The 25,602-nt window shown below is 33.2% G+C and overlaps 1 protein-coding gene across 1 annotated transcript in view; it reads right to left on the bottom strand.

Annotated features, from left to right (window-relative positions):
- Positions 1-249: 249 nt before the first annotated feature.
- Positions 250-25,602, bottom strand: part of LOC124356992 (protein spaetzle 5) — a 46,145-nt gene continuing 20,792 nt past the window's right edge. The window contains exons 2-7 of the mRNA XM_046808347.1: positions 20,488-20,702; positions 14,337-14,429; positions 12,001-12,127; positions 11,715-11,848; positions 8,209-8,400; positions 250-1,844 (exon numbers count right to left, since the gene is read on the bottom strand). Of these exons, the coding sequence (XP_046664303.1) occupies positions 1,673-1,844; positions 8,209-8,400; positions 11,715-11,848; positions 12,001-12,127; positions 14,337-14,429; positions 20,488-20,702 (933 nt within the window). The 3' untranslated portion in view covers positions 250-1,672. The remainder of the gene's footprint in view (positions 1,845-8,208; positions 8,401-11,714; positions 11,849-12,000; positions 12,128-14,336; positions 14,430-20,487; positions 20,703-25,602) is intronic.

Raw genomic sequence — 25,602 nt, forward strand, 5'->3', positions numbered from 1 at the left:
TAAGTTTTGGCATCAGAAGAAGTGGGCGTGTATCTGCTCTATAAACGTTATGTTCTTGTTTTGTAACATTTAAGGGTGGCAAAAGTTGGAAATCTTGAAATTCATTCGAACCAGATTTATGCCATCAGCTAGTTTTGAGCAGCAATACTATTGCCTCAAGAAGTGTTACTAAAATATTCTTATTATTTTTAAGTTTAAAAGGGTACAAATTCTTAATAGCTAATGGTTTAAAGAACGTAATGGACAAAAGGTTTTTATAAAATAATGTAATTTTGACATAGCTCACATAATCAAATTTATATAGAGATATATAAATTTGTAGTAAGTACTACATTCACAAATTACAGTTCTATAAATCACAGTTTCTTACTTAAACCCTATACTTAGCCTAAACAACAATGAAAAATAACATCAATTTTATGAATAGTTGTCATTGTTTTGATTACTGTCTCTGTAAAAATGACACATATTTTTGGCATTTTCTACATAAAAACGGATAGAAAAGCTAAAACAATTACTTCTGGCACATATTTGGCACCATTTTACATTAACATAATAATACATTGGCAGTTCTCAGTAGGAAATATACTTCGATAAGCGAACATTAAAAAAACCTATTCTTTTAAAACAAAATGACTATCCTAAAATTAAGTAACCAGATATTATCAGTGTTTAAAGTACAGGATAAACTTATGAGGTCATTTTATTATATTTATAAAATTTACTTGTTTCAAAAACAGAAATATAAAATCATTCAAACTTAGATTAAATATTTTATTCAAGTTTGAATTGAAAGGATTAAATAAGAAGTATTTAAATTTCAACTTTCAGTCAAGTAACATTTTATATGTTAAATTGTTTAATATTAAGTAAATTATAGAAGAATTTAAAACATACCGCTTAGGTCATAAAAATTGAACAAATTAAGCATTGTGTTGGAACAAACTGGACAAATTAGCGAGCTAATTGAAATAATTTTTACTCCAAGGTTTATCACCAGTAATTGACAATCATATAAGTACGAACACACATAATGCATACACCATGTTTACGCTTTAAACTTAAATGCTAACAAAATATATACATGAATATAAATACCTAGTCAAATTAAGTTTTTGAAACCTACTATCAAATTGCGTTTATTGATGAGTACAACTATAAATATCATACAAATTAAATAAGTGTTTGATTTGAGTAAAACAATTGAGTTGGATTTGAAATCGATACATTTTAGATTGGAGAGTTATTCGCGATTTGGTCATAAAAAACTGTGTAGAGAGATGGTTTTGGACCCATTTTTTATAATTTTGTCCAGTAGGTTGCTTTTCTTATTGTTCATCTGTTTTCCTATATTTATACTGCAGAAACCAAATTTTGTCGGTTATTCAGTGAGTCTTTAATTAACTGACAATTAGGTCACATTTGTGAAGGTGTATGTCTTTGAATAAACTACACTAGAACAATCAAACACTACTTTATCGACGTTTTCACTAAAACTTTTAAGTCAGTTTTCTTTGGCCTCAGAACTGCGAATTTTAGATGAAGAACACCGCGTCCTATTTGCTTCAGTTAAAGGCAGCGAAAATATCGTATCTACGAATCGTTAAACTCATCACTCTTGTTCATTTTCACACGTGACCAGACGCGATGTGACGAGGCACCTCGGCTTTTATCAGTTGGTGGGTGTTATCTGACATATACAGCAGTGTGGTAACCAGAAGGTGTCCGTGTACAGCTGGTTGCCGCTGCCTTCCAGAGCTATCAGCCGCTTCTGTACGTATTGCTGCTGACATCTCGACGTATAACCGTTGGGCAAAGTGCATATACCATTGCATCGGTCAGACCTGAAACAATGACTGGTTCAACAAAATATTTACAACAGTTACAAAACAACTTCTCTCCAAGATGGGTTTTAAGAGCAAAGAAAGAGATTTTTTTTTAATAAAGTAAAACATAATAGAGTGGAAAGTCTACGTTAAAATTACGTGACAAGATTTGATCTTAGCGCATTCTTACGTTGCGGACCCTAGCTCCCAGAACTTTTATTATTTGAACACTGCTATTAATTAACAAAAATGTAAATGTATCATGTGGAAAGATAACTCGAAAAATTTTTTTGAAGAATTTCAATTTTTCATGAAACTTATTTTATAATAGACAAATAAGTCAGTAGACTGGCAACATTTTTATTTTGTCTGCCGGGAGAATGTAAAAAGTTTTTATCTGTATAGGTCTGCCTGCCTATCTGTCCGCAGGAAATTTCTAAAATTAAATTATCTATATATTTGAAATTTTTCATGTAACATCAGTGAAGCCTGATATACGACACGTTTTGCTATGTACTTGATCTACTTAACCCCGAGATTGAAAATGTAAATTACCCTTAAGATCGACGTAACAATATTCACGATCGTTTAGCCGAATCCCCTGAAGTGACGTTTATTTGTCTTTTACACTGCTAATAGTTGACCCAACGACTCTTTATGAGAAAATATCAAATAAGACAGGGTCCTTTAGGCTACGGATCGTTGACGAAATGATCTTATTTTTATATTTAAGATTTTCTTCGAAGATTCGTTGTTACAAAGACCTTCTAATTTAAATGGAAAGGTTCGATTAATCAACAGCGGTCGTAGCGGCAACGCCACTTTTTTATATATTTAGTTTAAAATAGCAAAAGCTAAATTAAATAAACTCTTTATATTGAAAGAACTAGGTCATTTACCCAACCATTATTTGCATAAATGGTCCAAAATATAACTATGTACAATATGAAATAGGGTCTTAGTTACAACAACCCATTTTAAATTCTATTGAGTAATTAATAAGATTGTTGAGGCAACGATATTGTTTTAGCTGTTCAGAGGATCGTTTAGTCAACTAGGTGTGATGTATCAACTGAATGCAGCCAGAGATGTGTTGTACTCGTATTGGTGTAATTTGACTAAAGTAATATTTTTTTGGTATCCATTTAAAGCCCAACTACTGTTTTAATAAGATACAGCTATGGTTATATTAATAAATATATTTCTACTTTACATGCAATTATGATAAAGTTTACAACATTAAAATAATATAAATAATTTTTAAAATTAAAATAGTGGACAACCCAAATATAAATTACAATTTCATTACAATGTTGAATTAAATAATGTTATGAAGAAAAAAGCAGTAAAGGTTTTTATATATATATATATATATATATATATATATATATATATATATATATATATATATATAAAACCTTTAGAACTCAGGCCAATTAAATATATCATATTGAAAAAAATATGTTTACTTAGTATGATTTAAATTAATAAATACAAGTTACGTGTTGTTCAGAGCAAGACTTTTCTTTTATTGTTATTATAACATCTGACGTACTTATAAATCTCTTAATTTATAAGTAATTTACAATGTGGATTGAATAAACTTAACATTTGAAGTTTAATAAATGCTCTTAATAACTTCACTATAAATGTTAGGTTATTATGCATTTTTCATACACATTAAATACTAATGGAATAGTGTAATGGATAGTGTAAAAGTTCGTTAGAGTATTAAATTCAGGTTTTACAGTATTATTATGTAATGTTATCTAGTAGTGCCAAGAGAATATTTAATGTAAACATAGGTTAAGTGGCTATCATAACGTAAACAGTCTTCATTACAGAATACGCGTAATAATTACGTGAGGAGAATTACATTCGGACTATGCTGAAATAAGGAGTCTTCATGTAATTTTATAAAAGGTGGATTGAAAATAATCCATATCAAGTTATACGAGTACATTAAATTATTGGGATATGTGACCCAAAAATGAATTGTTGAAGTTAAAAGTGCACGCACGCACGCGCGCATAAGTACAAGAAATTATATTTTTAAAACAACCCTTCTTTTTTAACTCTCATCAGTTGTAACTATTATAATCCAATGCAACTTCTTGGGTTTATTATTTGACTTGTAAATTTTTGGTATATGATTCATAAGGAACTATTAGGCCTACGCAGTTTACATTAGTATTATTAAAATGTACCAAATGACATATAAACTATTAATAATTATCAAATCGCCAGAGTAACCATTTGTCAGTTGAAATGAACAACTCATTAGTAAATAGCAATATGTAATATATAATGCCGATATGTTAATTAAAGTCATGTATTAGGTTGAAGGAAACAAAGCTGAAACATGTATTAACATGAAACAATGACATATTCTCCTATTGTCCGAAATATTCAAATTATCATTGCATTCAATACAGTTTACTGAATTGTTAGAATGTTCATACTTCTATCGCACAGACATTGAATGATTCTGTAACAAATATTAAATGGTTCTAATTTAAGTACGGAAATTTAAACACACAGGTATTTACATAAACTATAGCTATTAACCTTCCGAATTTAATGTGGGGCTTTGTATTGCAAGAGTTGACTACAAAAGGGCCATGAACTTTGACTTCAGTAGTGCGCTCCATTGACCTAATATTAATGAAAAATTATTCATTATTAATTCATTAATAATGACATCTTTAAAATGGTTCTAACAAGTACAGGATGGCGCAAAGAAAACGCATGTTTGTTTAAAATATTATAAGTCACTTTATTTTAATCACAGACACATTTTATTAATACCAAAACAATCAGTAAACAACCCATTTTGAGAATTGAGTATTAAGAATTCCAAACAACGTAATTATTATTTTAAAAACAACATCGGAAAGTAGGGGTTTTTCATTTTGCGTTAATACACATTAAAAGTCTCTCAATAACTGTTGTTCAAGTTTCCTGTGATAAACGTTTCCAACAATTTTTCGCAGCCGTAAAATCTTCGGGTGAACGATTCTTACGATATAATGTTTGAATTTAAAGTTATCTCATAAAAAGAAGACGCACGACGATAGACCTGGCGAGCATGCAGGCTAATAGAGATCGCCGAAACGTGAAATCACGTAATAAGGAAACATTTCCGCGACTTCCATAGATGAAGTACTCGTGTGGGCTGTATCTCCATCCTGTTAAAAGCATATTTCTGCAAAGTCGATCCAAAAATCTTTAAAATTTATCTGCAAAAATGTCCTTAGAATTTCCTTATAACGTTTCCTAATTAACTGTGACAGTTCCACCCTCTTCAAAAAGAGGTACAACGATATAAATTTTCAAGACCCCACACCACACCGTAACCTTAAGACTGCAGTGATGTTTTTTGCATTTCTTGTGAGTAGCCAGCTGCCCGATAGCTTCTATTCTGCTTGCTTACAGGTCCATTAAAACAGAATGAGCTTCATCTCTCATTATTAAAACTCCACCGTTATTTGCAACGCATCAAGCATTCTTACACAAAATAATTTGTTGTAGTACTTAGCATAAATTATCTATATTACAAAATGAATTCAACAAAGCTTTACAACTACCCTGTGATATGATTAACCTAACTTAAATGGTAATCATAATGTAAGGAATAAATCGATTTTATACACATGTCGATCTAAAGTCTAGGTTTGATTGTTAGTAATTTGAAATGGAATCATAGTCCTTATTCGGTATATTGAACATATTTTTATGTTCAGAGATGAGACTAAAGTTATCCTTCCTACTTCAAAATAAAGACTGAAAACATCCAGAAACCGATGTTATGTTGAATCTGAACGTATAAATATTTTAAAACCATGTTCTTTAATATCCGTAAAAAGATCTGGTTTGGTCGGTTCATATCAGACAGTAGGAGCAAAGTCTGGCCATTCTAATAAGCCAAACCGGCTTGTCGGTGATATGATTGTTGAATTCATTCGCACCACCCTGTTAGTTCCTGTTGCCCTTCACGGTTCTGTCATTGATAACAATGTCAAGATAAGACATCCACCTTCATCTAAACTAACTTTACTTACCATAGTAATTAAAGCTTGGGACTGATTTGTCATACTGTATTGATAGTTTTTTACGCTGTTCAAATTATTGAATACTTTGGCTATTTAAAAATGTGTTTGTTAATTACCTGGTATTTAGAAAATAATAGGTAGGCTATGTTTTGAAATGGATTGATATTTACAATTTAAGAAATAAACAGTTTAACGTTAAATATTGGAAACTTCAAATCTCGGCATATTTGACCGTGAGCGGGAGTTTCCGTAGCAAATATTCTGGTTAGTAAAATTATCGAGTGTTACTCGTATGTCAGTGTTTAATTGGTCTGTTATGCTGTCATAAATAACAAGTATGGAATCAGTCAAGCATTATTCCAACACAGTCTTCTCTATAAAAACGATTACCTATTTGTACACTTAGTTTAGGTAGTTATGATGTTCTGAACTTGTACAAATAGGAATAAATAAATAGTGCCAAAATATGATGCTATTTTTCCTTTTGTCGTGTTTCTCCTTTTACGCAATAAACGTTGTGTTTCGTAATTTTCACACTACCACACGATTCTGCAAGGTCTACACTAAATATAATTTTGGTTTCAATACATTTCAAAACTAATTCTGTATAAAAGTTCCATACATATGTGATTACACAGTTTTGATAATTTGAAACATGTTATATGTAGCAAAAGTTTTAACAAAGTAGCTCGAGCTTTAAAACATCTAAATTTAATTCCTAACACTTAATTCGTTTGGTGCATATAATTATTGACTGAGCTTTAACGAAGCATATCGCTCGGTACTCCATAAGACTCCATAAACTCAGTACATCCATAAGATATTCAAACGTGTGGCATATTAACAAATACAGCATAACTATCCCAACACATACCTAATTTATAGTGACTTTGTTGTATTATTCAAAAATAAAAATGAATAAAAATGTAAGTGTATTATCTGACAAAGACATGTTGAGAAATATGTGGATATAGTTGCATAGAATATATGTATATATTGATGGCTGACTCCACACTGTCAGTGTGGAAGTCTACTCTTCAAAATTCCTTGGAATGTACCTTGATCGAGGACTGACATGGAATGTGCACATTGATCATGTTTGCGCCAAAATCTGCTCAGGAATCTTTGTTCTGAGGTCTTTAGCAAAATACTGCCCGAGTCAGGTACTGATCACGGCGTATTATGGCTTGATATACCCCCACCTGGCCTATGGAGTGATCCTTTGGGGAGCTTGCGCCAACACTCAGTTCCAAAGAGTTTTCAGACTCCAAAAGAAAGCAATTCGAATCATCTCAAAAATCAAATTCAGAGAGTCGTGCAGGCAAGTTTTCAAGAAATTGCAGCTGTTGACTCTGCCATGTCTCTACATATTGGAAACGATTATGTTTTGTGTGAATAAATGTACCTTAACCAGAGGCCAAAACATACACATGTATGAGACACGTGGCAGAGCAAACTACCGAACTGGTAGACACAGAACGGTGGTTTATGAACGCCTGCCTTCACAAGCGGGTGTTCAATTTCTCAACAGACTGCCCAATCCAATCAAAGATGCTCCAACGCCAAAGGCGTTTAAGACTCGTCTAAAACGCTTCTTGGTGTCTCAAGCGTTTTATAATGCAGGTGAGTTTTTGGCTTTCAACTGGGAGGCCGCCCAATTAGAAGAATTACACCGCTGTTCGAAGTGGGTTGCATTGGCGATGAATGAAAGAGGTGTGACTTTAAACATTGTATGTCTGTATGTGTATTATAGTATGAATGACTGAAATTTTAGGATATTATTATTAATTGACGTTTGCCATACGATGTATTATTGTCTCAGCAATAAAACAGATTTGATTTGTATATGTGGGTTTGTCATCTGGTAAGGACTACCGTTACATTCTGTCGGGTTTTCCAGTTTATCGGTTTTTTGATAACAAAACATAAATTATAAAAAATATTGACTGGATTACCTATAGAGATTCATAAATAATTCAAAGTCAATGTGGTTTCCAGCCTTATTTTAATCAAAGCTTATCGAATGTAATATTTTAAAAGCTTTGAACGAAAGTGTTTTATATTGATGTAATTTGTGGCATTAAATAAAACTTATAGGATATACATAATTTGAATGTTATCTAAAAACTTCGCTTCGTAGAATAAAATACCGTTGTATGTACAAACAAAATTAAAAATACAAGAGAGTACATTTTTGTGAGGCAAATAATTTTCTTAGGGATGGGAGCAAGCGAATATGAGAAACACATAATGATTTTCAGGGCTCTTGAATAAAATGTTTCCAAAAGGGCTGTTCTCTAGCCCAACTGGACTGAAGTGTCGGTACTCACGTGCACGTCTCGGCCCTCACTTGCTGCGTGAGTCTCGTCTGGTCCTGCTCCAGGTTGACCACGTACATCCAGTTTCCCTGAGCGTTAAGCGCGGCCCTCGGGCTGACGAACTGTGAACGTGTAGGGCATAACTGGATGTCCTGGCCGGGTAGTTGACGTTTGGGCCGGGATGTGTCGTCCGATCGCGTGATTCTGGAAATTGATTTTGAAAAATTTCAAACGAAGATCTAAAAAGATTGTTTGCTGGCAGTATAGTGTTTTCCAGTTGCTAACACAATTAAGAAAAACAAAATGATTTAATTTTAACATTTTTACGATATCATCAACGAGCACGTTGATTCACCTCCAGTTCACCTTCACCTTAGTGCAGCGTCTGGAATCTGACGCAGTCACAAACTTGACTCCTGGAATCTAGGTTCATGTTCGTCTGAAGAGATAAAAAAAACTCCAAGAATTTGCGGGACGTATAGCTTCAAGAAAGGTTTACTGTTTCAGACAAAATATGTGGTATATCCAGTAATTAACTGTATCATATACGTCATGCATTCCAAACAATCGTAGCGTAACTACAAGGTTTCAGTGTTACATAATTATCAGTACTTTCGTCGAAGAACGTTTTTTGGAATGTATGACGGAGATAAATAATAAATTACTAGGTATACTGTATGTCAATAAGTATTTCCTGGCAAAAATGATGTTCAATACAAAATTGTGAACAAAAAATTAATGCATGAAAATCATAATAATTTTTAAGCGAAACCACCGTTCGTTTCTACATATATATATACTAACAAAACAAACTTCGAACAAAAAGCGTCTACTTTCTCCGGCTCTTTTATTTACTTTCTGTTTAAGACTTGTCAAGTTCCATACTTATACTTTACCCTTTGTCCCGGTGAAGAAACTTGCGTATGATTGAAAAGTTAGTGTGGTCAAAAAAGAGTCAGTTCCGGCCGACTATATTTACTCCCGTTCTATTTACCTGGCAAAGAAAATGTATACATTGGTTGGTTTTCAAGATTTACTTTGGTCAAAAAGCGCTTGTTAACATCCCTTATAATCTATCTCCAGTCTAAGATATTTCAAGTGCCATAGTTAGAATTTGCGATTTTTCTCCCGATGAAGAAAATATACATAATTACGTAAGGCTGAAAAGTTACTGCGGTCCAAAAGTGTCAGTTCCGGCCGTTTTGAATTCACTCCTGGTCTAATTTATTTAGAGTTTCACAGTGACAAAGAAAATATACATGGAGTTTGGAACCCAACATACAATAAAATTGTCTATTTCCAGTATACGGTGTTGCTTTCTGGTGCTATACACGATTAAGATAATCTACACAGATCAAGAAAATATATGCATACGTAAAAGACTACTTTGGTCAAAAAGATCTACTTCCGCCGCTTTTGTTCTGCTTTTGGTATATGGGGGAGTGTATATAATTATTTTCTAAAATACAAACAAATGTTTGTGTATCTTTTGTGAACTTCAACTGAAAGTGTCAACAGCTGTTTAGTGTCAGTGAACTTTGGATTTCGTGTGGTAAATATTATTGTTATTTTCCTTAATTCTGAACTATTCCAAAAAATCTTCCAACTATTCCAAATTGGGTGTACTTTGGGATTATACCGACCACACCCAGACATGCATCGTTATTTGACATTTTGCTTCTACTGATTACTAGATTAGCGTAGAACACTATTTCGTCAATATAAAACAGGAATTGTCTTATCGCAAGCCCCTCCCCATCCACAGACACAGGTCAAAGTCGAGCGGTCTAGTAGATAACGTGACTGCAGAGTCGTTAACCATCGATACAATTTTGTCGACCCGGAAACCGGTGCTAACACTCAACAGGTTGAGCGAATATGGGGTTCAGCTAAATGGCGTAATAAAAAACAAGGAACAGCACGACACCATCTTGACTCATACCTAGCTGAATGTATATTGTGGCGGTCGGCAGTTGCGGCTGAAGGTGGAAATCCACTACACTCACTCATCCTTGATATTGTCGCATTCTGGGCGTCACAAAAAACCCATTAACAATTGATAATCGTTTTAATTTTGTAATTAAAGAGTAGTTTTTTCGTTCTACAATGTTTGTTTCTATAAATTTATATTTTTGTGTTCGTCATACTGGTGTGGTCGGTATAATCCGAAAGCACCATCTTTTCTATTTTGCTATTCATCAAAACCTTCCTAGGACTTCAACGAATATTTAAAAAAACGAGTTAACCGAATTCGTCCAGCCATTGTAGTCCTTAATATCATATTTAATGATTCATTGCTTTTTATAAATAAGATAATAATAGAATAAAATTAACGACGCTTGTGATAGGGACACTGAAGCGAATACACTTCTTGTGACAACACTAGTTGGGTTTACATCAATGAACTAGTAGTTTTATGACAGTTGGTAATCAGGAAAAGTAACAAAAAAGTAACAGCTAAATCAAAAAACGACATTCTGGATAGATGGAAGTTAGCCGCTGTGAATCATTCGACGGAAAATGAATTATTACAGGAAGTAGAAGAAAATGTCACGCGAGGAAGTGAAAGGTATGGAGAAAGAAGAAGAAGGTTGTGCGGTATCGAGAGTTTCTTTCACACCATCGATGTAATTCGTGAGATTGGACAATCCATAACTTTATTCTATAATGATGGATTATTTCGTTAAATTTACACGAGGATAAATAACCTATCGATGATAGGGCTAGGATTTAAGATTTACGCGAGTGACGAACATATTAATACTACTACTGTATGTTTGGCTTCAAGAAAATTATTATTCCAATTGAAAACCAATTGAAAGTCACACTAAACTATTAGGTCCCAGCAGGAGAATACTGTAATCTACATTTCACACCTCACTTAAAGTCATACTTGTCATTGTGACACAATTTATTATTATGTATCCCCCCTTTGCATTAAATTGTAAGTATAAGAAGCTCGGAATTGGGAACTACGCGAAATACTAGTTTGAAATACATACAAAAAATTAAACACATTTATTACACGTTAATTAAAAACATAACTCCAAGATTTTGTTAGATTTAGAGTAGAATACATAGGTGGAAATTTTTGTAAAGTTAGTAAATATAATAAAAGTTGTCATATCAGGTTCGTAAGAGAGCATTTGACTGTTATTGACGTTTAAATAACATTCTGTCTGTTAAAGCCTTACTAGTAAGGCGTTTTTACCTTTCAGATTTTGACATTAATATTTCAAATCTGTAAAGTTAATAATATATTTAATGTAGGTTTTAGGCCTGACAAATATTTGATTTACCTTAATTCTTTACTTAGCAGTATATAGTGGGTGTTTTATAATAGTGAGAATAAACACAATATGGATTATGAATCTACATGGGTACATAATAAGTAAATGATTAACCAGTTATTGTGCTAGCTGAAATCAGTGAAATCAATAGAGTTTCAAATACATATTGTTAAAATGTGTTCGATCCATGCTAAAGCCTGATCTAGTTTTCAGCAAAGGCAGTTTTACCTCTTCCACCAGTGGGACGGGTCGTACGGTGTAACATTGGTGGGCTGTAGAAGGGCGGAGTAGATCTCCCCCGGGTCGTTGTTGTAGAATGGGAGTGGCGGTAGGGGGTAGCGACGATCAGGGTAACCCTGTGGCTAAAACATGCAATAAATAAAAACTCGTTAGTTTTCTCTAAGTTTTTGTTGCAAGTGTGGCATTACAATGCTTTGTCCATGTTTTAGGTTCTTCACTGAAAAATAAAGGTTACCAGCAGTACAACACTGTTTATAGAAAGACGAATTCTTACCTGTGAAAAGTTAAGGGAGTTTCCCGGCACATGCACTGGCGGGTTGTACTTAATTGTCTGGAAAGCATCAGACATTAAATACGGCTTGTATCCTACGGGGCGTGGGGGACCATAGGTCGGTTGTGGTCTGAGAAAAAAAAAATTATACATTACTTTCAAACATATTAAAAGTACATAGCAAGAAATATTAGAAAGGGTGTGTGCAGTTTCACATTTCTTAAGATAAAATTAAAATGCCACAGAGCTTTCAGCGTATTTCTAAAAGATAAACAATTTAAAATGTTGGTAACTTATAGTTAAGATTAAGTGATAGTATTCGCTGATAAGCACATAGAGTTCGAGCTTTGTACTGACTCTGGAATTCAAGGTGGTAGTCTACAATCATTTGTTAAATGTATAAATTTTAAATTATAAGTAACAACCCGTTAAAATACAATTTCCTGGTGACAGAAAAATTAAGAAATGTTTGATCACTCCACGAGAATTAATGTATTTAAAGTGAAGGTTTTGTAACCAGGCCCTATGAAAGTTGCTGGATGACAAAAAACATATAAGTATAACAAGGGTTTTAATGTGTTAAGGTACAGACTTGTCAAATGAAATATAATTAAATAAATTGATGTGATCAGTTAAGCATTAAAATATTTCTTTTATACTAAAACACGTAATTTACTTCTGTCATCTCTCATATAATTATATAATTTACTGTTCATATCCAAGTTTAAACAGTTTTACTGTGCCTAGTTTAAAAATAACATAATGACCAGATTAGAACTTAAATGTCTGAATTTTCCTATGGAATCAAACAATATGCTCTTTATTTGTCAGTTGGGAACGTTAATTAAAGAGTGTGCTAAAAATTTAAACAATCACTTTTAAAACTTATAACAATACCGATTATATACCACGTTAGCCTTAGAAGGATTGGTTTTACGGCATTGCTCCTTTGGTACTATTAAGCTGACTGTGGACAATTTAAAGAGCAAAAACATCTTTCGAAGAGAAGAAATACTGGTCATTCAAAGAAAGCATTCATAACTTTTTTTAAATTCCTGTTTAGTTTAACTATAAAGGAAGCTTTGTAACTTTAGACATTTAACAATGTCTAATCTTGTTAGTTTAGTCTTTGATATGTCATTACTATCAAATAAATTCACTGTTGTCTAGCATGCACCAACAGATGAGTTGCCAGTTAAGGATATACTACAGCCGGTTGTTGGCTCAGCCTAAGGATTGAAATGACGACCTTTATCAGGTTATCAGCTTGTCACTCTAACGACCAAGATTAATAAAGGCCGACAATAGTGATAAGCCGCTTATTTCACACTGAAAACGCCCCTCACCTCACTAGGTATATTATACAGGGTGATTCACGAAGATACGAAAAAACTGTGGGAGCGTATTCTAAATGTAAAAATAATTAAACAAGTTTATAATATATAAACATGGGTCCGGAAATGCTTCGTTAGCGAGTTACAGCTAGCGAAAGATTTCACCCGGATTTCAGCTCACTATATAAAACGAGGTCTTCCTGAAATTCTGGTAAGGTAGATTGAAGGGCGAATTCAATTGATTCTTATCGTTTTTGACCTGATAAATTGAATAAAACGTGTTGAAGTACGTACATATATACGTGAAGTACTTTTTGAGAAGTAATTTCTCAACGAAATCTGTCAATGTGTAAGCGAGCACAACTACTTTAAAGGTATGCTTGCACAAGCCGCGGGCAACAAACATTATTTTCAGTTCAGAGGCATGTAGCGTTTTGACATGTTTTTTGTTTCAGTGTATTGTTGATTACGTGCTTTTCTGATACAAAAAACCTGTATAACTTTGGTACACTGATGGCATCGTGAACTATTCATCCACATCGGTAATGTTTCACTATTTTACCAACCTAACCATATGGAGTATGCATATATGAACTATATAATTTTCGGTATAGTACTACAAATGTAATATTTAGTTTTTAAATGAGTAAAATAAATATTTTTGTAAACCTTGATTTCTCCGGATGAAAGAATCTGGACTTCCCCCGATCTGGGGCGTACCCTCTGGCAATAAAGAAATCACTCCCTCTCCAAAATTAATATTCACCTTATCGGTATTTTCAGCCATTATTGGTATTAAAAATAGTCTATACTCGTAATAACTAATTAATTCTATCCTCCCTCCAAGTAAAAACATGAGTACGCCCCTTTGTATGGTGGTTAGATCAGCACGTTTGGTCATCTTAATTTAAAAACCAACAAACGGTAATGCTTTGCGATCGTAAATATGAATAAATAATAAAATTGTATAATGTTAGTTATCAGTATAAAATAAAATAAATTTACCTGGGACGTTTAGGAAAATCATCCTTGGACTCGTCTTTTAGCAAGGATCTGTAGTCATATACCCAGTGGTCCACGAGATACTGGATCAGGCGCCTGCAACATTTAGTCGTATTTCAAGAAATTATATTGATATACATAGTTAAAAACCTATGCATGAAAGATAGTTTATATGTCATTATTTTAATACGGCATAACAAACAGATAAATCTAACATAAATAATACAGAGCACAGTGCAGAACATTTGTAATACCAAAAGTGAAAAACATATAAGAGCTACAGACATACATATAAAAGTCAATCTTTATGCCTAGAACTTATTCTCTTACAACAGGCAGCGATGATGTATACAAAATCATCCTTAAGATTCCGTACTTAAGGATAATTTCTGCATAACTTCATAAAGTTTTCGAGATATTGGTTATATTTAAATGAAAATCATATACCGTAAGAAGTTTTCTATCACCAAGAACTGGATATAGAAAAATGATGACTCAAGTCTAAACTGCGTACAAAAATTGATCCAGCTTGATCAACTTGGTACGGCAATCCTTTCCATCATGGCGCCAGTTTAAAATTTAAAATATTAAAAACTCCGTTATTTATGAATCTAAAAAAACCAAAAATTGTTCTGAAATACTTATAATATTTCCTAACTTTTTGTTGTGCACGTTTTTTTTATATATTTCGAACGGGTTTTGAGATATTGAGTATGTATAAATCCCATGAGAATAAATAAATAATTTTTCTGCTGTCACAGAATCTACTTCTTACGACTGACCCGGAAGGACTATTTACTGTAAATATATTTAAAAAAGATGAGACAAGTTATTTTATAAACAGTTATCAATTGAACATAATTGTTCGAGTAATTGAAAAAAAAAAAAACTGTATTATGAACAATTTGGTAATTTGCCTTTTAGCCTCAGTGATCATTATTATACTTGAGAGGGAAAAAGTTTAAATAATTTTAGGCAAAGCATGATTTACAAAAATGAAAATAAAAATTGGTTTTGTAACTTATGATTATATCCGTAAAACGGTATTACCTTAAATTTTATTTGTTGAACGTTAGAGGCTATAACTAGAGGCTGGAAAATGTACTTTCTGTCTGCCTGGTGTCCACACAATATCTCGAAAACAAAGATACCTACATACTTGTCTGAGAGTGTGAATATGTTTACATTGGTCTTATTGGTAGGCATGTTGGTAACCAGAAAATAGTAAAATTAATTAATTTTAAAACAAATTGACTAGAGTTACAAGAGAATTATGGAACATATTAATACATGTGCGCCTACCTACCCCAACACTTGGTGACTTTGTGTGTCGACCTTTACTTATATATAGAACAAAATAGTGGGCATTCTAAGTTAAAAGTCTAAGTTAAGATTTGATTTCATTCCACCCTTTCGATCTATAATACTCCCTAAAGGAAGTTCTATTATTTGAATACTGCTATGAAACCTAACTTAATGACCAAAAACGTGAATGTACCATGAATCAATATACCTCAAGAATGATTTAATGTGAAGTTATTAAAATTTTGCATGAAACTTCATTTCCACATAGACAGGAACGAGCTTTATGACAGTGCATGTCTAACAATGTAACAAAGCAGAGCATCATTAAAGTCTAGGCTGACATAATTTCTTTTTTATGACTGAAGTAGATGTAAATATTTCTTTTCTGTATTTCTGTCTGTATATCTATCCACATGACATGGAATGAGCAATATACTTTGGCTACAGCTATAGAAATTTTGAATGCAAAGGCAGCGAAGCTTGTTACGCGACACGTAGAATGTATGTTTTTGTGTATTTTAATGTATTTGTGTGTGTAGGTGGATGTGTAAATACAGTTATACACATTTCTGTAAATTAAACCGCTGGTCTGATTTTACTTCATCTTTATATACAAGAGCTCTGTTACATTATTCTCTGTTTTGAATATTTAGGTTCTTAAAATTTGTTAGTAATTCAGTTTTTTGTAAACTAGATAAAATAATGTAATGGAGTATGTCAAAACATTGTATGCAGTGGGTTTTCGTAATAAAATAGTGTTAATAAACCGGTCAATTTTTGGTTTGTCCTTTACATTTAATCACTGAAGTGAGCAAACTGATTTGATATTATTCATAACGACCATAAGGATTAGATAAAAATCTGTGATGTACAACAATATAAAGTTGATTTAGATGTTGTGTTGAATGTGAATGAACCGCTGACTGAGCTGTAAACCTGTCAAATTCTACTGAAAAGCTGTAACAATGCGAGGTTGATTAAATCACCTTCAACGTGATAAAGAAAACACCCGTGAGGTCAATCTAATTCGATTGAATGGAGGAAGAAGTAGTGCAGCTCACAGTGGTAGCCATGGCAACAATACAGGTGGCATTGACAAAAGCGATCAATCAGCTGACAGCCGACCGACCAGGATCTGACCCCGCCCAGGCGTTTGGGCCAACTGTGCCGTTTATTGTTGTAGTGTTTTATAACCTCACACATATGTTACTGCTACATATACATAAATTACTTTCAGTACATTCACTTAACCTCCCTCCAGATCCTGGTCCTTGAAATCATGCGAGTTACAAAGGTAATAAACGGCGACATTGATGATCTACGATTTGTATCCTCCATGTACAGTATTGTGTTGAGGTTAGGTTTCGAGGTTATTCGGAGCAATGTAATATTTCAGCATTCTCTTACACTGGAATTTAATCATGTTTCCAAAATCATAATTCATTTCTTTAAAATGTGACATCATACAAAGTTGTCGACATAGTTCGAGTTATTTTCTTAAAATTTGCGAAAAAAATAACTCAATATAATTACAGTTTGTATTATGAGAGTAAAAATATATATTTAGTACTATTAATATAGTCCTCACTGTAACGGTAGTTCATCATCCTTCTTATTAATGGTAACGATATGTACAGATTCCTGTAGAACGAAATAATATTGAAGACTATTGTTACCTACAGCATCAGCAACACGACAGAAAAAATAGCATAAATATTCGCATTAGAGTACCAATAATCACTTTAAAAAATGAATTATGTTATTAAACTATTATTATTATATATATAAATCAATTGATTGTGAATCTGAAAATGAAACCTGTTCAATAATATTAATATGCTTAGTGACTACAACGCCCGGTAACGCTGGTAACGTCCTGATTGGGTGCAGAAGGTAGAATTTGTACACTATTCTTCCACACTTGTAAGTCTAAAACACGGAGATTTATTATCGTATTAAATTAATCACTCGGTAAACGTTATTTAACTCGTAAAGCATATTTTAACTAACTTAGTTGCATGTATTATTTATTTTTCTCCCTTTATTCTTGCATTGGATAATTGTTGTTAAATTGTTGTTTTCATTGAGATTTATTATTGTTGTATTTCTTAGGATTACTACGGTTATTGATATTTTGAAAATTATATTACATGTTGTTGAATTGTTGTAGTACATAATTAATGCTCGTTGTTTGTTTATTTTTTTACTATAAATTGTTATTAATACTGTTTTTTATGTTTATTTTTTACTTAGCTTTACAGTTATTTAGCACTATAGCTTAACTATATCTTGGGCTGTTTGTCTTACTTAGATTTGGACTATATTGCGTTGTTAAGTTATAAATAGTGCCAATACTAATGTTTATATTATAGTTTAATCATGTAAATATTGTATTTTAAGCTTATTTTGTCAATGGGTTACCACTGAAATGAATAAATAAAATTACATATGTTTTTTAACTTAGCTCCTTACTTAAGACATAAGACAGTCTACTGATTGCATATAAAATGTCTTGGAGGAGGAGTAAGAACTGTCGATTAAATGTTGGTTTAGAAAACCTAAAACAACCGCAATACTCGTCTGGTCTAATAGCATAAAAGCCCATTAACATGATGATTATCAACTAAAGCTAGTAAACTAGCGTCGTCGTGAACGGGCGTCTAGGTTAGTTTTAAAAAGCGCTGGTATTTACTAACGCATTTTGACATGTTTGATTTTAATAGGCCACGTGTTTCTACCAAACAGGAGATTAGGAGAATAGATAACGTTATCAACTAGTGCTGAACTCTATAAGAACTTCAGTAGGAACGTGCTAGTTGCTACTTAACTTTCTTGTGAAGTACAGTAGTTTTATTTTCAGTAAATAAATGTTTAGTAACGTTTGAAAAAAACGAGAAGATGAAGTGGAATTCGGAATGTATAGTTAAATTCTTAAAAATTTTTAAGCAGTACCAATGCTTTAGGAATATTACTTGCTATAAAAAAGGGGTTTATGATTAATCACAACAGAAAACGAAAGATTTCATTGTTACAATCTAAAATGTCAAATAACATTATTATAGACGAGACTCTCAATGTTGGCTTCAGAGGACTGGCATATAATTTAACTAGGTCTGTATGGACTATCAACTACTAGGTAGCCCTAGGACTATTGCTAGGACTATCAGGTAACAAACTAGCATAGTGTTAATGAGCCTTGGCAAACACGATATTAAGCATTTAAATGAAGTTAATACTGTTTAAAACAAATTGTAATAGTAGGAAAGAATATTATAGTGCACATAGAATCAAAAGAAAAAACTGATTGACATAGTTTTTGATAGATACATATTTCATGTATTGTACTATTGTTTAAACCAGATTCCAAGAAAAAAATGTTAAACAATATATGGTTAGAGTGAGTAAACTACATATTCTACTCCATCTTTTAATACCTAATCAAGTCTGAACAAAAGATATGTTTTGAATGCAGAGAAAGCGGTAAAAGTTAAGGCAGCCTTTTCAATTTGGAATTGCCCAATGTATCCAGACGGTCAGCTTTACATAAACAGGAAGTGAGTGAGTAGAGAAGAGCGTCTGATAAGTAGATCACGTAGGCAGCCACAGGTTGGACGTCTGCCGAGATCGCGGTGCCTCTGGGCATGTGACTGAATGCTAATAGCATTGTTCACTTACTTTGTGAAGGTACACTGGATTTATTTCTTGCTGTATCTTTTCCAAAGAGAAAAATCATGTAAAAATGATCAATTTATCACTACGAATCGAACCTTTATTACATCTTACACTCCATATTCGTTATAGAGACATATTTCATATGTCGGGTGCCTCAAAAGAATAAACGGTAATAATCAAACAGCTCGTAAGTAATAAGACTTTACTTTACTGTTTTACTTTTTTCGCAAAACCGATTTAACACTGTTAAACGAACTGTAGAAGGACTGTCATTAAATACCTGGCAGGGCTCTTTTAAAATCTTAACGTTGTCCGTCTACTTGTATGTGTGATGATTACTCTTGAAAAATAGACGTTGGAGACTTGAAATTTGGTAGTCTTAGTCCAAGAAAGAACGCTATTGATTTAGAGATCATGTTGACCATTGACATATAGACGTTCTGTTCCATGTTGGTTACCGTAGTTGGTGTGTGTGTGTGTGTGCCTGTGTGCGCGCGCGCGCGCGTGTGTGTGAATCAGATCAATAAAGAAATTAAGCTCTGTCGGGTCCTTTTTTATTGTCTTATATGGGTTTATTGTTTATATATTTACGTACTTATCTGATAATTTCGTAGATTCTTTCGTGTAGTGCATTACCATTTCAAATTAGAATGCAGTAGTCATTTATTTAAATCATTAAACAAATAAAGGATGGTATTATCTGAAGTTGGATATTCAGAGCTAGACAAAACCAGTTAGACCGCAATGACTGATTTAGAGTCGTACACGACTGTAGACTTGTCACACACTAGCCGCTACCGTTTGAAGAGATAATAACAAATGAAATGGTGACACGTGACAAGACGGCGGCGCGCGACGTCTTTGAATCAATCCTGCCAAGGTCACCCCAATGACAAATATCACAAACTAATACAGTTGTTCTACAATGTCTCCTCGCCTTCACAAAAGACCTCTTGATTGTTGTTCTTACTAGTTAAGTAATTATTAATTAAAAACATGGACATTTCTCAGTAAACCTAAATGATAGAGCAACGTCACTATTGAAGAATATTCGATTGGTTCAGAAGCTTTTGAAGCATACGTTATCTTTGATTCTGCTTTCATTCAGATTGAAGTATTTGTAGCTCTACTATTAAACAGCAACAGATAAACATTATACCATAAACTAAGTACTAACATGGGATATCGGTCGGTGTTCTCACAGAAGGTTGAGCCATGAGAGGCACAGGGTGGTGTCTTCCCAGGGGGCGCCGGGACGAAGTTGTAATGTTGCCGGCAATTGCCGTACTCTAGGCAGTGGTAAGGTGACGACGGTAAGGGCAGGGGCGGCGGCGTGCTTTGGGCTGGGGGAAGCAGAACCGTCAACCCCACTAGGAACAGCAACACCGCCATCTGCAAATACAATACAGTCACAGAACTTGAGTTACAAACTTCGTTACTTTGCTAAGTACACCATTAGAGAGAAATTGGGAAAGGAATTGAAAACGTGAGGAATAGAATTATAGGAATGTAAAAACATTCACTCTATTTTGAGTTCACCCAATTCACGCAAGGATAGTTTGATGAGTTGTTAAAACCTGTGCAGTTCTGGTGTCCACTATGTGAAAAAACATATTAGGTAAATTTTGTTCCATATGTAATGGTTTTATATAGAATTTTCCTAAATCTTTATTGGAGATTCTCCAAAGGTTTCCAAAGGTAATTAATGTTAACCGAGGATAGGTCTTACGGTCATTTGGAGCCAAAAGGGTATAGCTTCAGGGAAAAACATGTTTATGTAACTAACTTAAGGATGCATGCGTGTATTCACTTTAATTTGCATGAATATTGTATGGAGCAAATGTTAAACTAGGATTGTTAATTCGGATATAGTGAAAAATACCTTGAGTTTCTTCCCATAAGAACAATCTTAAACCACATGCACTTTTACGTCTTATTTTTCATTGTAGCGTTACGGGAGTTGTCTTGCATTAAATATATAATTAATGTTGATTTTCATTAGATGATTGATTAGGTCTTACTCAATGCAATACCAAAAGCTCTTTATCAATTTAAAAGTAATATTACAAATAAATTTGGCAGATACTAGGCTATGCAAATACGATTCAAACAGAAGCCACAAATATTCAGCCTTGTATGCTGGACACTAATACAAGTAATATTGCTTAATAATTGATCTATGCTCAGAACCCAAAATGTTTCAGGGACATGGGCCAAGTGGTCCAATGGCTAGTCCAGGAGTCTAGCCATATATGGCTTAAATCTACAAACACTTGTTGAGGATCCATTTAGAATTCAAGGTGTGTAATTTGTAAAATAGATAGTTTTCAAAATAAACGTTTAAACTCTAAAGGACAAAAAATAATTATTTCTTTCAAAAATCAAAATTTGAGAACAGATTAAAATTTATTCCAAGGTCTAATGTCTCCATATTATGCCAGGTCTAAATATAGCTTTGACATTGTATTTGTCAAGTAGTTCATGCTTTATGGTAAACACAAATTTGACGAAGCGTAATCATTAAGTATAATTGCTATTTAGGCAAAAATAAAGATGACTCTACAACGGAATGTACAAACATTGCAAAACTGTGAATATTGTACGTGCAAAGTTAGTACTAACAGTGTGTCAGGACAGGTGATTAGTACATAGTAGACAAACTGAGAAACGTCTCGACACCTGTTAAGAGTGACACGACCTCGAGAGCGTGGCAGAGATGAAGACCTGACACATAATAACAGTAACAGAGACATAACAGTTACCGTAGGTACTGGTAGCTGTCTCATTAGCCGGGGTTTAGTCCCAACCAATCACGCCAAGGCCCGGCATGTAGGTCACCGCCTCACGGTGAATGGGAACTGTTGTGCTGATGGGTCGGCCTTCGGAAATTGCTTTCGTTTCTTTTCCCCTTTCGGTATTCCTCGCCTTAGAATGCTTCCAGACAATGTGAGAAACTATGAGAAGGATGGAGCACCTTGGTGAACTACTAAGTAGTTGTTAATATTCTGATCATTACGTACGGTTTTGCACAATTTACGTGTGCACAATTAACATATGTAACAATGTACTCTACCCCATACATTGCGTAACAGGCTTCGCTGAAGGTGCATTAAAAAGTCTGTAGCTACATGTGTTAATAAGTCACATTTTAAAATACCATATGATTGTACTCAGTTTATAAACTTATTATTATGTGATTTTCTCGTTTCCATAATGTTTACCCATAATAGCAATGTAAAAATGATCACTAACGCCGAACAAAATCCTATGGAGTGTCATGCTCCATCATCAAATTCGTTGTTACCTATGTAGAAGTGAAGTGACGCGATATGCAGAATGTCAATTCTATGGTTCAGTTCGTATCGAGGTATCGTGTAAACAGACAGACAAACAGAGATAGAGTTAAATAAAAATGTTTACCTCCTCGTGTGATAAGCTTAAGGACTAATAAAGTATAAGTGAAATAGCAATTTTCAATAAACGCTGCTACACGGTTGTTTTAAATTTGAATTAAAATTGAAAAATAGTAATAATCCGCCAAAAATAGGAATGAGGCAATAAAACTGTGATTAATTACGACTAGTAAACTATAACCCGGAGTTCTCACATTTTTATGTTTAATTATTTTTGCAACCATAGTTTTTTAAATATCTTCTGTCATAAAATTTGGAACTTTTCTAACGATTTCATTTACATCGCATTCGATTTCGATTAATATATTATACTTAGCATAAAACGTTAGTAATAAAGAAAACTCTCAATTGTTGAGAATGAGATGTGTGCTGTTGAACAAGTGGAAAGAGTAAGTTATAAAGGAATAACTGTTTAATATTATGTGGACCGTATAGAGTTACGAGAACGCTGTAAATCCGTAATTAACCTCAACTCGCCCTCTGACCTCCACTTCTCACAATATTACAGTTGTCTTAATTCGACAAAGCTGTGGTTTTATCAGATTTTATGACACTACATGACATTTTCTTCAACCCCAAATTTTAATAATTTTTATAGTAAACAACTCACAGTAATGCTTCAAGACCATATAAAAGAATCCCTGCGAATTATATGGGAAGATGTTTTGATTCTAATCTGCAGAAAGTAATAGATTATGCAACAATTAAATACCAAAAAGAAACAAATCAATAAACAGTAAAAAATCAATGCCAAATTATAATGATAATAAAAAAAAAAATAATTTAGAGTACAGGTCCTAGAACGCCTTTGCTGAGTGATTGGCTACACCCAACTTAAAACATTAAATAACATATGTAAAAGTCCATATCAGATAATCAAGTTAAGTTGGTAGAATCGGCTTTGGTTGGAATATTGTTTTTAGTTTATACAGAACATTTTGGAAAAATATGTTTATTATTCAGCAAGCAGTTTTAGAAAATTAGAGCAACTTTTCGGGACATCTTACTATAAGGTCAAGTCCTAAAAAAAGTTGCTGAGGATATGACTTTTTACAGTATTTCATGAAATGTGACTGGGATTGTACCATGTTATTTTACTAATAACATTTAATTTCCTTACAAAAGTATTTAACATCTTATATTTTCCTAAAGTATGTTGAGTCAAAACGATATGGTCTCCATCATAAATTAAATAAATACATCACTGCCTGAAGTTATATTGAAAATATTGTAAACATTTCATATTTTACCTTCAGCTGTTTTTATTTGGGCTTATTACAAAATGCCCTAAAGGCGGGCGTTTAAATTATGTCATGAAAATAACTCAAAACCGAAAAAAGTCTGCCATTTTGAAATTGGTAAAAAATGGTGTTAATATTTTATTTTCAAAAAAGTCTCCCAAAGGTTAATAAAATTCTCAAGTTTCATAAATTTCTCTTTACTGGTTCAAAAGATATAATTTTCTTATTAAAAACATACAGACGGAAAACTTAAGGTTTTAGGACATATCTTCATATAAACTTGTTTGCTCACTTTTATGTGTAGAACAAAATTCAAAGTATTGGAACACTTTTACTGAACACTCTGTATTTCATCAATCAAAAATTATTTGCATCACCTAATACAGTAAAGTGACTCACATCTTCAGGTGTGAAACGGCGGACAAGATGATTCATTACAGATCGTAAAACAGCCAACAAATCTTCTTCGGATGGCTTGACACGAACAGGCCTACTGTTTCGAGGTTAGGAAAGGACTAGAAGCCATTTATCTCAATGATCACTTGTACTGACAGGCCATGATACATCGCGGGCAGCTCCGTGGCGGGAAAGCCGTTGCCCAGGTTATGTAACCGCAGGCGTGCTCGTGCAGTAATATTATTACAGTTAAGTAAACAAAACATCACTAGCTTTCTCTGTACGTCATATGTATGTTTATGCAAGTCACATCCCGATGGTTCAGCAGCCACAATAAAACTCCCAGGTGTGGCGAAACGGTAGGGCTTTATCAGCGGTGGAAGTGGTTGCGAAATACTCACGGCTCACAACGCCAGTCGGGAATAATCACGCCTGGGAAACGAAATCGTATAATTTATTCTTTTCTAAAAGCTTACAATGGTGATTTAATGGTTTTGTGTTTTAGTGAGTAAGTCACGTAGAGCCATTGTGAGGGTATAAGTAGGCCGTGTTTCAATTGCTTACATAAAAACAAGTTATTACATGATTATTGGATTTTTAAAATTTATTAATGTTGACCTATGCATAGATTATGATTATTTCCAAAAATGATGATACAAAGTTATTTCACTGAATGTGATAAAACTAGAGCGACATTTTTATTTTTTTTAACTCCAATAGATTTTGATCTTAAGCACAGCACAAGTTTACAAATGAAACATGAGAATAACTAAGATAGAATAGGGCTGCAAAGATGCAGGAAAATAGCCAGAGAATTAGGCTCCGTACTGAGTAATATAGAGGAGTATTATATACTTTGGAATACATGCTATCAATGACATCAATGAATTTAATATCGAGGTAGTAAATAAATTGATGCATACAATTGAGTTCGTTATAACAAGTTAGTGTCAAAATTAAAAATCCTTTTATTATTACTTGGAGCCTATGATTTATAAACATAAAGAGTAGAGTTTTATAAAGTTAAACAATTTTTGAACGAACAATTCTACATACTTTTGGTTTAACTGCAACTAAAGGTATGGCCCAACTATATTAAATGTTATTCACCATTTTCTATTATTTTATAAAAGAAAGTTGCAATTTCCCAATAATTTCTATGATGTTTCCAATAAGAAGAGCTCCTCCTCCTTCTTTGTTATTCTCCATGTTTAAGAAGACATTAAAACACAAAAATTGTCA

This window comes from Homalodisca vitripennis, chromosome 3 (assembly GCF_021130785.1).
Source record: "Homalodisca vitripennis isolate AUS2020 chromosome 3, UT_GWSS_2.1, whole genome shotgun sequence".
Lineage (NCBI taxonomy): Eukaryota > Metazoa > Arthropoda > Insecta > Hemiptera > Cicadellidae > Homalodisca > Homalodisca vitripennis.